This window comes from Muntiacus reevesi, chromosome 10, assembly GCF_963930625.1.
Source record: "Muntiacus reevesi chromosome 10, mMunRee1.1, whole genome shotgun sequence".
Classification (NCBI taxonomy): Eukaryota; Metazoa; Chordata; class Mammalia; order Artiodactyla; family Cervidae; genus Muntiacus; species Muntiacus reevesi.
The window spans coordinates 34,775,087-34,790,990 of NC_089258.1; the positions used below are offsets into that span (position 1 = coordinate 34,775,087).

General features: G+C 43.7%; 1 protein-coding gene across 2 annotated transcripts in view; it reads right to left on the minus strand.

Annotated features, from left to right (window-relative positions):
• Positions 1–15,698, minus strand: part of TNFSF8 (TNF superfamily member 8) — a 31,974-nt gene extending 16,276 nt beyond the window's left edge. For both annotated transcript variants that reach the window (XM_065946909.1, XM_065946908.1), the window contains exons 1-2: positions 15,253–15,698; positions 3,273–3,315 (exon numbers count right to left, since the gene is read on the minus strand). In XM_065946909.1, coding sequence (XP_065802981.1) covers positions 3,273–3,315; positions 15,253–15,447 — 238 coding nt within the window. In that variant the 5' untranslated portion in view covers positions 15,448–15,698. The remainder of the gene's footprint in view (positions 1–3,272; positions 3,316–15,252) is intronic.
• Positions 15,699–15,904: the final 206 nt, after the last annotated feature.

Here is a 15,904-nt window from a genome sequence, read left to right on the forward strand (position 1 = left end):
CCTGCAGACCTCCTCAAGATTATTAGGAATCATCTTTTTAGACTTTCTTTTTTCTGTGTTTACATACTGAAGGAAAGGTTAGAGTATCGTAAAGCGTCACAGCTGGAAGGACCCTTCCCGTTCATTCAGTGCACCGTCTTTTTATGTTTCAGACCTGCCCTGAGAAATGCAGCCTGCTAGTGTGGGGTCAGCTCTGGAGCCCAGGTCTTGCTCAAGGTGGGGTTCTTTCCACCTCATCTGACCACCGTGTCTGTAGGTGGCCAAGTTAAGACAGGTGGAGACTTGCATTAAAGAGCAAGAGAAAGCCAAGGACCACACACAGTAGTGGGTCACTGACATTTTATGGCCGAAGCACACCATGAAACTGTGTACAAGCCCCTGCGTCTTTGCCTTAAAATGCTGACTCAAGAGTCAGTGATTGGGGAATGGGAAGACGTAGGAGCAAAGAATCGCTGTCGGGCTAAGAAACTGGTAACAATCTATAGACTATACTTCTTCCAAATAACAGAATCACAAACCCCCAGTTTCCTGAAAGATACAGATAAAGGCCTGACACATATCCCTAAGTTGTTTTTTAGGAAGCAGACCCCCCACCTCTGCGGATGAAAACTGCTGACCACAAGAACATAGACACTAGACTGGTTGAGAGCAGAAGGTTGACCCGGAAGGTTGACAACGCTTGAAATTTCACCTTGTTGCCAACCGATCCAAGAACAGTCCGTGAGCCGATCACGCCATGCTCCTTGAACACAACTCCTTACTACCTCCTCCAGGATGGGTCACATAGTCTTCAGGGCATGAACCCACTGTGGCCTGCTTTACCCAGCAAAGCAATAAAAGCTTTTCTCCTTTCTCTTTTCTCTTTTCTACTTCACCCAAAACTCTGTCCCCGTGTTTCTATTCAGCACCCATGAACAGAGGCTGGGTTTCGGCAGCAATCATGTGGGGCTAGAGAGGAGCCCTGGATTCTGACTCCTGCTCTGCCATCAGTTCCCTAGACGACCTTCCACAAGTCACCTTGACTCCTTGGGCCTCAGCTCACCACCTGCCAAACAGGACTATTAATCCCCAAGTTGTTTGCCTATAGGATGGAGGCTAAGATAAATCCAGGGAAAGTGCGGGAAGGGCCCTAGTGAGAATTATTAGCATTTTTTAATCTGGTTGCAAAGACATTGAATTGTGAACTGTGGTTGGTTTTGGATTAGTTTGTGTTCTGATATCCACAGTGATGACCCATATAAGAAGCAGTCTGATAAGTGTTCTAGTCCATGGCTGCCAAAATTTTGAATTTCTGTGGACCAAAATAATTACTTCAAAACCAAAATGAATGACTCCAAAATGTAAATTCAGTGACCAGTATAGAATGGGCAGCTTCTTATTTTGCCTGTTGCTGTTCAAACGAACAGACAAAATAACTCTGAGTAAAAAGCAAGCCAACCTGATTCCCATCTGTATCAACCTTGTGTTGTAAAAGAAAGGACATTTTCACACCAAAGCAACACAGAAAAGGACGTGATCTCAGAGAAAAGGATAGTTGACTGCAGGAGAAGGGGGTCACTTGTGAGACTCCCTGTAGTTGACAACCTGCAATGATGGAAGTGCAGTAACCAAGACCCAGCATGACTGAGGTCGCGCTGCCTGGTCAAAAACTGTCCTTGTCATTGAGGTCATGCTTTCCTTAAAGAGCCACCCCCCTCCCCCCACCTTGAAAAGTGAAGCTCTTGTCAAAACTTGGAGAATCTGGATGGATGTGAAACAATGAGTCAGGGAAAGGGAAAATGACATTTACTCAGCGTGTTTGGTTTCTTGCAAGGCTCCGTGTTCTGATTCCAAAGCCAGTACTGTTTCCATGAAGGTGGGCTGCAAACCTTGGCCTGCGGGTGGGATCCTGGCCATCACCTCACTCTGTGAATGAAGCCTGATAAGCCCGCAAACGTGCCTGCTCATTTGCACAGCGTCTGTGGCCACTCTCCTCTCCAGCAGTGGCCTCATTGCAGCAGGGACCTCGTGGCCTGCAAAGCCTAAAATGTTTACTGTCTAGCCATCTACAGAAGAAGCTTGCTAGCTTCTGCATTATGCCATGCTCCCTTCACCTTGATGTGAGGGTCTACAGAGGCTTGGTGGGAATCGAGGTCACACGCTAAGTAATTCCAGCCAAAGTTCAGCTATTGTTGACAAAGCTGTAATTATCGGTCTGCCTTGAAATACCCAGAGTGCTGCTCCCTTTAGGGGATTCTGCCCTTGTTGCCAAGTCTCTGGGTGGCAAACAGGAGAAGCAGGGCTCAGGGTGTCCTGAAGGAACTCCAGGTGTGACTGCTCTTGGTGTGAGGAACTGTATGCACACACATGCTGGTCCCAAGCATGCCCTGGTGTGTCTGTCCAGGTGCCTGTGATGACCCACCCTTTCTGTCTTAGTTTTTTCCTCTGAGCTGTCTGGTTGCCCAACTGTGCTTGCTCTCCAGGTTCTAAAGGTGACAGGACTGAGATGGGGTTAGTGTTCTGGGTTGAAAGAACACTGGATTAGAGACGAGGACATCTGGGTTCTAAGTTTGACTCCATAATACCCTGAACAAGACCCTTCACTTGGTCTTACTTTTCCTTTTTTTGTGCAATGAAAGCATTCATCAGATGTTCTCAAAGTTTTTCACTTTTCCATATTAACCTAACTCTGCATCTTACCACTCTGGGGCTAGTAGAGACAACTCATTGATTAGTGACTTTAGTGATAGAAAAATATGGGGCGTGGGAAGGTCTATTTGACAAACCAACTTCGTTAGGCACTTGGGCTGTAACCAGTTACTTAATGACTACTATATGTTGGTCACCACGCAAAACAATTTCCAGAAAAGATCTAATCGTTTCTCCAATACGTTCGTGAGGTTGTAGTTATTACTCTAATTTCATAGATAAGGAACCGAGTTTCTCAGGTGGGATGTAGAGCCAAGATTCATATCCACATCACCTGACTCTAGATTTTAAACTCTTAACACAATACCGCTTTGTGTTCCTCTCTGTGGGCCAGCCTGTGGGCCAACCTGTACCAAAGCCAGAATTTTCACTAGTGGGAGGGTTGAGGGCTGGTGGGAGAACTTGGGGACGTGAGTACAGCTCAGGAGCCGCTCAGATGAATGGAGATGCATCAGCTTGGCCCTGACAGCCCACCTCCGCCCCCACCCACTCTGTTGGACACTCATGATGTTTCTGATGGTTAATCATCTGTGATGTGATATGGACTATCCCCTGCACAGTTACTCCTAATTCCAATGTCTTACCTCCTTTAAGGGGGAATTGGCCCAGCGGGTTGGGAATGGAGTCCTGGAAGAGAAGAAAGAGAAAAGTAAAAAAATCAGATGAGGATGTCATCAGATTGAAACAGCTAGTCTTTTTCTTTTCCACTTTGGTTGCCCTCAAAGTGTTGTATAATTTAGAATTTGTGTTCCATCTGACTCTAAGATTAAAAAAAATAAAACCCAGAAACTAATTCACTGACTCAGTTTACATGAGCTTTACAACCTGTTTATCAGAAATAATATTGGAGGATTACTATCCATGTTTCACAGGTGAGGAACTGGAAGCTGAGAGGTAGAAAGTTTATGACCATCAGGGATGAGAATCTGCAACTCTTAACTTTCAGTCCAGTGCTTTTTCTTTTCACCACCACACGTACTATTTTTTCCTACTTTGGTTAACATAAGGCAAACAACTGTAGTGTATAAATATATGTGGGCTCTTTTTTTCTATGTTTGATTCAGCAAACAGTGAAAGTATGTTGTAAATATACCTGGGAAGGTACTGTTTCTCCTGTGGTTGGAAATTCTGAATTGATAGAATGACTATGTGCCAAGCATTGTAAAGATACCATAAATGATTAAAAACTGGGTCCCTGTCCTTGTGGATTTATTGCAGATTTACATTTGACTGTAATATCTAAATACTTATATAACATAAATAAGCATAAATGTATATTATTTATGTTAATGTTCACATGTTTTCTATTAGTTTTTCTAGAATAAGCATAACTGTATGTATAAATAATCACACAGTTAAGTAAGAGGTTGCTGATAGCAGATTGTCTTCTGAAGGAGGACCTGCAGGGTTGGGGAATGGAGGGGAGGAAAGGAGGTCTTGCTCACATGCGCTGAGCTAGTAAGCAACAGAAGCAAACGGGCAGTATTTCACCCCAATAAATTTTTCAGAAGCTCTTCTCTATGTCTGCGTCTCCACGTCTTCCCTGTAAATAAGTTAATCAGTGCTATTTTTCTAGATTCCATATATATGCCTTAATATGCAATATTTGTTCTTCTTTTTCTGACTTACTTCCCTCTGTATAACAGGCCCCATATTCATCCCCCTCGCTGCAACTGACTCAAGTGGGGGAAGGAGAGGGCAGGGCAAATTGAGAAAGTAGCACTGACATACACACACACACACACACACACACTATCACGTGTAAAACAGGCAACTAGCAGAGAGCTGCTGTGTGATACAGGGGCCCGGCCTGGCACCCCGTGACTGACCTGGAGGGGTAGGATAGGGAGCGGCGAAGAAGGCTCAAGGAGGAGGAGATCTATCTATCTATCTATCTATACGTATACATGCCAAGTTATTTCAGTCGCGTCTGACTCTTTGTGACCCTATGGACTGTAGCCCACTAGGCTCCTCTGTCCATGGGATTCTCCAAGCAGGAATACTGGAGTAGGTTTCCATGCTCTTCTCCAGGGGATCTTCCTGGCCCAGGGATCGAACCTGCATCTCTTATGTCTCCTGCATTGGCAGTCGGGTTCTTCACCACTAATGCCACTTGGGAAGCATATGTATATATGTATATATATTTATAACTGATTCTCATTGATATACAGCAGAGACCACCACAACATTGTAAAGCAATTAACCTCCAGTTTAAAAAAATAAAAATAAATGAAGTTAAAAAAATTCTTCAGAGACTAGTTTTCCAACCCTTGGGCTCTCTCCCCCTTTCTCCCACCTCAACCTTGGGGACACCCCTCATTGTCCTGCCAGTAAGGAATGAAGTGTCTTATTTATCTTTTGACCTACTCAGGTCGAGGTCTCCTGTAGTGTATTGGGTTGAGATATTAATAAAGACCTAAAGAAATGTGAGCATTTACATGGATGAAAACAACTTCCCAGCGTCTAATGGGGCAGGAAGTTAGTTGCTGCCTGCGTCTTATTTTCTTATTGTTGTGTCGGAACATCTAGGACCATCTAGAGTTCTCTTTTTATCCTGCCTCTGCTCTAGGGACTCTGCCCTTTACCTTCCACTGACAGCCCTTCTGGTCAGTGACTCTCCTCTCCAGCCCAAGCGGATGGTACGGAGTTGAGGAGGTGTCCTGAGGCACAGCCCTGCAGAGCACTAATCTAGAGGAGGAAGTCAGGATAAACTCAGGAGCTTCAGCTTATCAGGGCAAAAGAAATGAACTTGGCTTGAAAGGTCCTTTCCTCTTTGCTCCCATAGTCTATGATTTTATTGCCTTGGCTGAAAGCTCTTAACCTAGTTAACAGCGCTGTACATCTGTGGTCTCTCAGGGACACACACAGTTCAAAGGAAAATCTGATGTCATAAGATTCCCCTCCTGGTTGCCTCCTGAGACAACAAACAGCCTTTCATAAGTTAATAAACATCTGGCTTACTGCCAAGCATCTCCGTTGATTAGTGCAATGTGCACACAGGTGAAGAAAAACATGTACGTTTAAGTGTGGTACTAAGACGGTGGACTTCATTGGCTGCCCTGGAACATACCCAGGGACAAGGAGAGAATGCCAGAGCAACCACCCCAGAGAAGCCAAAACGGTGGCTACTGCCAGTTGGGAAATACCAGAGAATTGTACATTCGGCACACGTCGAATGGGCACCTGGGGTATGCCAGGCTCTAAGTCATTGGAAGACATCCTGCGGATTTTATGGCTCAATCATTAAAGCAGTCGTTCAGCACATACAGATAAATGTAAAACTAGAATTGCAAGTTGTGGCAAGAGCTACGAGGGAGAGAGGCAGCATGTTTCCAGATAGCACTTGAACATGTGTATGAATGTGTACGAATCACTTGGAGAGCTGTTAAAATGAACATTCTGATTCAGCAGGTGTGGGTGGAGCCTGAGAGTCTATTTCTGATAAGCTCTCAGGTGACAGCAGATCTCCTGGCCCACGGAACACAATTTGACTAGCAAGGATGTAAGACATACTATCTGAGAAGAGATCTAATTTACATGGGGAGTCCGGGTTGGTGAGATGGGGGTGTGGTCATTTGAAGGTTTTCTGGTTTTCTAGCTTCAGACAGGGGATGTCAAAAACAAAGTGTCATAGTACAGGGAAGAATCCTGTTGCTTAAACCTTGGCCCAGGACCCATGGCATCCAAGACAGACGTGTGACTATTGCTGCCTTGAAGAGCTCCTAGCATGACAACAGGTCTCCATAGGTTCCCTTAGCTACCCATAGCAGACAGGATCAAAGAATCAGGGCCAGAGGGGAACCAAGGTATCGTTTCGTCCATCAAGCCAATTTTTACAGACAAGGAGACTGAGATACTCGCGAGTTGGTGGCAGATCCTAGAATGAAATTCTCCAGTGCTCTTTCTATGCCCCAAGAGAGATGCTGTCTTCAGAAGCCAAGGATAGACCAACTCATTCTCCTTACCCACCACCCCCTGCCATGCGCCCTATTGTTAGTAGTCTTTGCATTTGTAGGTGGAGAAGTAGGGTATAAAGAGAGACAAATTAAATTTTGTTGAGGACCCTCTATGCCCTTGACACTATGCTGAGTGCTGTCCATTTATCTACTCCTCTTTAGTAAGGTACCTCCCAGTCTAAGAATTCTTTCCCAAACCTAGCCTGGGGATCTGGGTCTTGGCTGGAGAAATGTGAACCACCATGCTTAGCAACTTGGCTTTGAGGTATATAGTAAATGGGCCAGACGCAGACAGAAGCAAATGGGCCCTCCCAGGTTATCATTCTCAGCTCCATTGAGTAGCTCCCTCATAGCTCAGCTGGTAAAGAATCTGCCTGCAATGCAGGAGACCCTGGTTCGATTCCTGGGTCAGGAAGATCTGCTGGAGAAGGGTCAGGCTACCCACTCCAGTATTCTGGCATGGAGAATTCCATGGACTATACAGTCTCTGGGTTCGCAATGAGTCGGACACGACTAAGCGACTTTCACTGTCACTGGAGTAGCTCAGGAAACTTGGTTTCCATGGATACCAACCAGCTACACTTCCTTAAGTATGCTTCTCTCTCTCTCTCTTTTTCAGACTCTGAGTATCTCATGGGTATCCTCAACAATGTTTCTGTGTATGCAGGGAGGAACCCTCCCTACATTTAACCTTTTTGTTCCCAGGTGAAATGAGCTGTTCCAGTCATCTTTTCTGCCTAGGACTCTGTTTTCCCATTTCCTTTAATCACTGTGATTGCAAGGCTAGTAATCCCTCCCTCCGCTGGATTATTGACATAATAAGATATTATACATAAAGTTATGGACAGTGTAAGATATTATGCATAAATAGCAAGTGCTTGGAAATGGTGGCTATTTTGGTTACCCTCTTAATCCTAACCAAGGGTGTAATCTGTTTCAATACCTTTAAAGCTTCATTTCTTTTCACAGAGCAATCCTGTGCAGGGAAATCAGCTCCTAAATCTACTTTGACAAAAGATGCCCTCTCTTTTTGAAAATGGCCAAAGACAACTGATGTTTGGACTATGCCAGGTGGCCTCACATCTTGTAAGGTGGGCCATGGAGACCTTTACCAGGAATGCCTCTCTTATTTTTGAACTAATGTGATTAAGCACTTAATGAGGGTACTTCAGAGGGGACGACAGAGGATGAGGTGGTTGGGTGGCATCACTGACTCAATGGACATGAGTTTGAGCAAGCTCCAGGAGTTGATGATGGACAGGGAAGCCTGGCGTGCTGCAGTCCATGGGGTTGCAAAGAGTCGGACAAGACTGAGCAACTGAACTGACTGACTGAGGGTACTGAATCATCAGGGGCTAAATGCTTTACATGCATTGTCTTATTTTATCTTTACCCCAAGACTTAGTGATTGACTGAGACTTAGAGAAACAGCTTAGTGGCTATAGAAGGTCCCTTTGATAGTGAATAGGAGGGAAAGGATTCATAATGGGGCATGTTGACTTCAAAAGCAATGCTCTTCAATCCCAAGCTACGTCACCCCTCTAGGGTAGGGCAGGATGCAGCTGGGGCAGGAAATTCTCTTGAGACTCCATGAGAAAGTGGATTGAGGTACTAGAAAAATTTTCCTTGGTAGCCTTGGTTTTGCTAATGTTAGTGAAAGTGGTCATTGGAATACAGGGGCTTAAAGCAGTGCTTCTCTCACTAGGGGTCTTGTTAAAATGCTAATTATACTTCTGTAGGTCAGGGATGGGCCCTTAGGTTTTACATTTCTAATGAAATGACTTCTGAAGAAATCATCTTCCAGATGATGCCAATGCTTTGGGGCCAGGGACCACACTTTGAATAACAAGAACTTAAAGACATTATTCAACAGACAGTCTGAACCCTGAGGTCTGTCTGTCCACAGGAATGGGGGAAATGGCTACTGGAGGCTGAGTGTGGAGCTGAGCTTATGGATGGGTCCGGGACACCTTCCTATTCTGCTGATGGGGCTGCTTCCTGTCATCTTCTTCTATCTGTGCTTCTTGCCACCTGGCTGTAAGTCCTGCCGCTCCCTGGTGCAGTCTGGATTGAGATCTGTTCTGTGCCTCGCCTTACTCCAGCTCCACCTAGAATGCCTGGCGCCATCTCCTCTTGGAGAACTCTTCTCCACTGACGCAGACCAGCTAGAAATGGTTGGGTGGCATCACTGACTCAATGGATATGAGTTTGAGCAAGCTCCAGGAGTTGATGATGGAAAGGGAAGTCTGGCGTGCTGCAGTCCATGGGGTTGCAAAGAGTCAGACAAGACTGAGCAACTGAACTGACTGAGGGTACTGAAGTGCAGAAGGAGTGAAAGAATTAGGCAATCATCATTCCTCAACCCTCAGTACATTAGCTGATTCAGGTGAGGGTCATCACCAAAGAATGCCAAAACCATGGAATGAAGGATCTTTCAATGCCTTTGAAGTATTACCCTGTAGATGACTTAATAAGAAAGATTAAAGTGGTTTACTAAGAAGACTTCCCTGGTGGCTCAGACGATAAAGAGTCTACCTACAATGCAGGAGACCCCGGTTCAATCACTGAGTCAGGAAGATCCCCTGGAGAAGGAAATGGCAACTCACTCCAGTACTCTTGCCTAGAAAATCCCATGGATGGAGGAGCCTGGTAGGCTACAGTCCTTGGGGTCCCAGAGTCGAACACGACTGAGTGACTCACTATGAAGACAGACAGTGGTCATGCCTTGAATCAAGTGACTAAATGTTATTGCCAATATTGGGGCAACCTGACATATGCTTCTAGCCCTGCTTGAAAAAGAATATAACATTGCTTATGTCCTTTTCTTGCCAAAAATGTTTCATCTGAATATTATTGTGAGTAAACACCGACAGTCCCAAAACAAGACAATAGAACTGTCCTGGATCCTTTGAAAATGTCAATGTCGTGAAAAAACAACAGAGAGCAGAGGAGATTGTTAGATCATTGCTTCTCAAGCTGTAATGAGCATATAGATCACCATAAAAGAGTGAAGTTGCTCAATCGTGTCTGACTTTTTGTGACCCCATGAACTGTAGCCTGCCCGGCTCCTCCATCCATGGGATTTTCCAGGCAAGAGTACTGGAGTGGGTTGCCATTTCCTTCTCCAATAACCTTATTAAAATGCAGATTTTGATTCATTATGTCTAAGGTGGGGCCCGAGAGTCTGCATTTCTAATAAGCTCCCAGAGCCACCTTTTAAATAACATTCCAAGTTAAATCAGATGAAACCAACTCTGTATGTGACCTGAGAGTAGATTCTGGATCGAGAAACAAAAGGCACAACAGCTGTAGAAGACATTTTTGAAATTGGAGGAAATTAAAATAGGAACTATGTATTATTATAAACTGATGTTGCCAAGATAACGTTAACTTTCTTGGCCATGATAATGGCACAAAGTTAGTAGGAGATGGGTGCTGAAATACATGTGGGTGAAAGGTCACCCTGACTGAACCTTACTTTTGTATATATGGAAAGAAGCAGAAATATGGCAAGATATTAATACTTATTGAATGTAGGTGAAAGATTATATGCGTATTTACCATTCTATTTTTCAGTAGGTTTAAATTTTTTCAAAATAAAACTTCGGGAATCAGACATGATCTTTTTTAATTCTTGGAGGAGGTTCAGCTTCCCTTCTAACCTCTTTTGCAAACCCCTTCCTCACCCTGAGCAGAAATTGTCTTCCTCTCTTCTGGTTTATGGCATTGAGTGCAGTGCATGCATGCTAAGTTACGTCAGTTGTGTCTGACTCTTTCTGACCTTATGGATGTAGCCCAGCAGGCTCCTCTGTCCTTGGGGATTCTCCAGGCAAAAATACTGGAGTGGGTTGCCATGCCCTCCTCCAGGGGATCTTCCCACCCAGGGATCAAACCTGCATCTCTTGCATCTGCTGCATTGGCAGGTGGGTTCTTTATTGCGAGTGCCACCTGGGAAGCCCACATATAGTGCCATTCTGCCCCAAATTCAAGCACTTGAGGGTTTGGGCCTCCCCTCTCCCGCTTAGAGATTCTCAGAAAACAGGGCTCCCACCTTGTCCACTTGGGTTCTTCCCTTACAACTTAGCCTAGGGCTTTCCCTGGAGAAGTTGCTCAGTCGACTTCTTTGGATAAATAATTGGCTGCATTGGAGAGAGTAAGTTGGGTAGAGAGAAATACCACAGGGCATTCAGTTCATCCCTGTGTTTTATCTGCAGTGAAAGCAAACCTAAAACCTTACCACCATCACCACCAATCACTACCCCTAAATTCAACTCTTGGTGGCGAAGTAGAGTGGTATTGTAAGGATAATTTTTTTTTTTTAAATAAAAGGAGTTTTCTTTGTTTATAAAGGGAGGGAAGGCAGTTGCTTTCTCTTCTTTCTAGAATACATGATAATATTCTAGAATACATTTCTAGAATACATCTAGAATTTCTAGAATACATTCCTTACTCTAAAATTGTGAAATGGAAATAGATCTCTCCAGGGGCTAGACAAGACCAGGCTTCTGGTTTATAACAGAAACATTTCTTAAGATTGAAAGACTCCAAGCCACTTGAACTGTGAACACCTCTAGTGTCAACCTTACTGCTGTTGTTTAGTTGCTGAGTTCTGCCTCTTTTATGACCCCATAGACTGTGGCTCACCAGGCTCCTCTGTCCATGGGATTTCACAGGTAATAATACTGGAGTGGGTTGCCATTTCCTTCTCCAGGGCATCTTCCTGATCCAGGGATCAAACCCTCATCTCCCACTTGGCAGGTAGATTCTTTATCACTGAACCATGTGGGAAGCCTGTCCATCTTATAGCCTATATATGATCTATTTATAACCCTTTGTCTCTGGAGGAGATATGAGAAATTTTTTTCTCTTTGCTGTATAAGTTGTGTGACATTTCATTCTGACACAAATGCATGTACTCTGTTGTAATTACTTCATAAGAAATCAATTTTCTTTCTTTTCTGTGAAGATCTGTCTCTTTGTTGGTAGAACTTCTACTTCCTCAAGAATATTGAGTACAATCTCTTGAAAAGTACACATTATATTCCCACCTCCAGGGATTTATCCCACAGATAGACTTGCAGATGTGCACAGTAAGCAAAACTTCTGGATAAAAACTTGTGTCTTTCACCAGACACAGATGAAATATGAAGTACAATAGAATGCTATGTGACTCTTCAAAAGAATGAGATAGACTTCCACGTATTGACATGGAAGGATCTCCAAGATATATTAAGTCAATAAAGAAAGCTGCAAGTTTATGGGCTTGCTATAATGACATGCGTGTACTATATATTTGTACAGCATAGATTTTTGGAAGGACGTGAAAGAATCTGTCAATTTTCCTTATCTCAGGGAAGAGGGATTGGTGGTTGGGTGGAGAGGGTGTGAGAGATTTCTACTTTTTTCTTTACCCTTGTTTACTACTTTTCTTAAGCCACGTGAATATAGTATTTTAAATGAATATAATGGTTTAAAGGTAAATAAAATACAGCCACTGCAGAGACTTAAGACATCAGTAGGCAATAAGTTCCATAAGTAACTTGAAAGCAGAGATATTTTTGGCTTTGATCAAAGTTCTATATCCGTTACTTAGAACATTACTGTCCTGCACACAGTAGATGCTCAGTAAATCTTTAAGGGTGAAACCTAAGTTCTTTGCCTCTCCCAAGGAATTTGACTTTGGAGTTATTTGGTTTTCAAGCCAAATCTCAAGGCAATCTTTGTTGATTTTCCTACATGTCCTACACTTCTCACTTTTCTCATGCTGATCCATTGGCCGGGAATACTCTCTCCTCTGACCTCCAGAGACCTGTTTGAAATTGTGCACATATCTCAAGCCAAACTGAAACTCCAATCTCCAGTGAAGTTTTTCTTAGATCTGCCTGGGGAAATATTCCATCTCCTTAACTTGTGGTTTCATGGTAGCCCTCTGTGTCTACATTCCATCACTTATTATATATTTTAAGTTAATTTTGTTTCAATTTTGTCTGTACATGTGTCTTTTTATTTAGAACTGTGACTTCTGGGGGCTTCCCAGGTGGCTTAGTGGTTAAGAATCTACCTATCAATGCAGGAGATTCAGGTTCCATCCCTGGTCAGGAAGATTCCCCTGAAGGGGGAAATGGCAACTCACTCCAGTATTCTTGCCTGGAAAATTTCATGGAGAGAGGAACCTGGGGGGCTACTGTCTATGGGGATGCAAAGAGTCAGACATGACTGAGCACACACAGTAATGGTGGGGACTTCTTAGGCCAGTAGAACCAGCTCACGTTTCTCACCCTTGCCCCCATCCACCCTCACAAGACTGCTGGGTGGTCATCAATCCATTTCACTTTTAATAATTGAGATATGAGTTTAAGGTCCTTAGGTATCTCCCATTGATTTCTTTATCGGGAGTCCTGTTAAGAGTCGCTTCATTTGTCTAAGTTGTACCTGTACTAAAGCCTCTTCCCGCAGGAAGTCTTTCCTGATAACTCAAGTTCAAGGAGATAACTCTCTCTTCTTAGTTTTTCTGACAGTTAATGTTTGAACAAATTATTGGAAATGATGTGTGTAAAACACTTAACTTGTATATCACAATACTTTTAAGCAAGTAACTGATATTTCTCAGGCTAAGAAATCATAGTACATCAAACCCTAGAGTCAGATTGTGAAGTGAATCTTTTCATCTCCCAGAATGAGGGGAAGTCAAGGAATTGGATGCCAGGAAGGTCACACTCCCAAGAGAAGAGGAGGAACAGAGTTTTTTTTAGTGCTTCTGTGGCTGCCTGTGTCCTCAAAGGGAACAGTGTCCTCATTAAATAGCCAAGCAGTCTTGACTACACTTTCTCAGGACGACTCAGGTCAAGCCCTGTCCCCTTTCTGTTCCTCATTTTCAAAACTGAGGCAGAAAGATCCACTCCAGTTTCTTCATGGAAACAATCAATTCCACCAAATATGGAGCTTGCATTAGGACCATTCTGGAGCTCTTTCTAGCTTTATATGTCACCACCACACCATGTACCACTATCATGTCTTTCTCTCTCTCTTTTTCCCTTTTTATTTCCTTCTTTCTCGCTCTCTCACATACCAGTTCTAGCTACAACCTTTAACTAAAGACATTTTTGAAGGCCACTTTAATTTCTTTTCTTTGGCTCTTGCTGTAAAATTATACACCTCTGGTTTACTTCAGATTAGAATTATAGAAGTTACAGAGTCTGTACAGAATAAAAAGGGTCCTAGAATATTCTCAAGTGTGTTATTTCTAGTAGGTGTAGATGAGCCCAATAAATGACGAGTTTCATAAACTTTGCAGTCTAAGTCTCAAATGCTAGCAATTCTGTTATCTTTCACTTTTATGGAGGCATGAGTTTCAAAGCTTCATTTAAATGTCAGTTCTTGAGGACACTTGAGCAGATACCAAAGCCTTTTAAAGCCTGGTTCTTTTTAGCAATCAATAAGGTAAAGAGCATTCAACCTAAGACAACTGAAGGAAACCAGAACAAATTCTGCAGGATTGCAATACTATGAAAAGTAAGAGCTTTGAAGGAATACATAGAGATGTATGTACTTTGAAGGGGTGATAGTATTGGGGGTACAGTTCTTAAACTGTCAAAATTACTTCATTAAAAAATTCATGAGCAATATATACTATGAGTACAATATTTTCTCTAAAATACATCCTGGTGGATTTGCTGTAAACACCAATTTCCTAAAATATGAAGAAGCTTCCTCCTTCACCTCCTCTGTTTTCATAGTAATTCTTACCCTTTACTTTAAAAAGAAAAAAAGGTAAATTTCCTGAGACCGCTTAACTTCACAGTGTGTACCCATAATTGCTTGTAGTTTTAGAGTTCTGAGCAGTCTCCGAGGGAACAGGTGTGAAAAACATTTCTACATTCTGCTTCGGTGCGCTGTGTTTTTGTGACACGCTAGGCTCTTCAAAGCAGTGGCTCCGGAGGAAGCTTTGAACTTGTCTTGTGAACTTTAACACTGACATGCCCAAGCTCTGAAGAGCCCGGGTCTTCTCTCTGGCCTGCTTTCCTTGCTCCCTTTCCTGTTCTGGCCTCTGAAACTTAGCTCCTGGCTAAAAAAGTGCTCAGCTCTGGCCGAGGCCTCTGAAATCTCAGGAACATTTGGACTGAGAATACGGAATCTTGGAATCTGGTCTGAAGTCATCAAAGACATGATACTGGTTGTACAAATGTGTCATTAAGTTTCCTTATCTCTTCCATCTTTAATAAAAGTCTTTAGTTCAGCAACATTTATTATTATTTTTATTGCAGTTTAATTTCTTTAAAGTGTTGCGTTCATTTCTGCTATGTAATGAAGTGAATCCACTATATGTATGTGTGTATATATATATATCCCCTTCCTCTCGGAAAATTTCTCAAGGCTAATAGCTCCTCTCCCTTCTTTGGCTCACGTGTATATAGAAAGTTTGGAGGTGATGGCTCAACAAAATTTTCCCTCAAAAAGCCAAATTATTTGAGAGGATTGAGTTTCCTGTTTCTTTGTTCCCTCTCTCTCTTGATATCGGTTCTTTGTTTTGTTTATCCCCAAGTCTCTGTGGAGAAAACTGAACATAAATCAATCAGAAAGGAAAGGCAAAGAAGGGAAGTCCACTTACCGTCTTCTGAACTACCAACACCATTATGGTCGCCACAGCAAAGACGAGACACAGAGCCAGCGAGGCCGTGGTGAAGCAGAAATACCCGCGGCCCGTGGCTCCCCAGTGGCTGGTGACGGAGCCTGCGGGCACATGCATGGCTGTGTCGTGAGACGGGGCCAGTGGGTTGAGTGCTCGCGGCAGCCCTGCGTCCATTCTTATATAGGCTTCCCCTCATCACACCTTATCTCTCCTCATCTGATTCGGTTCTGGGCCCATCTCTGTTCCAAGAAGGATTCTCCCCCTGCATCCTGGATCATGTGACTTGGAAAAAAACCTTCACCGGCTGCCTCACGAAGAAACTCTTCTCTGGGGGCGTGAGGCGAAAGGCGGCAGGACGGGTGGGGGACAGGCTCATTTTTCATCGCCAGGGATCAGTTTGACTGAAGAGAAACTGTAGCTATAGAGAAGGTGGCTGATGTCAGAGGGCGAGTAGGAAAATGACGGTTTCCCTACGCTGCTGTGTGTGTGTGTGTGTGTGTGTGTGTGCGCGCGCGCGTACACACAGAACAACTTCTGTTTCAGTCAGACTCAGCCACAAAACGCCTTCCGGCTTGGGGAGCTGCACGTTCTCCTCAGCGGGGCCTGCGGCTCAGAAGTCCTCATCAGAAAA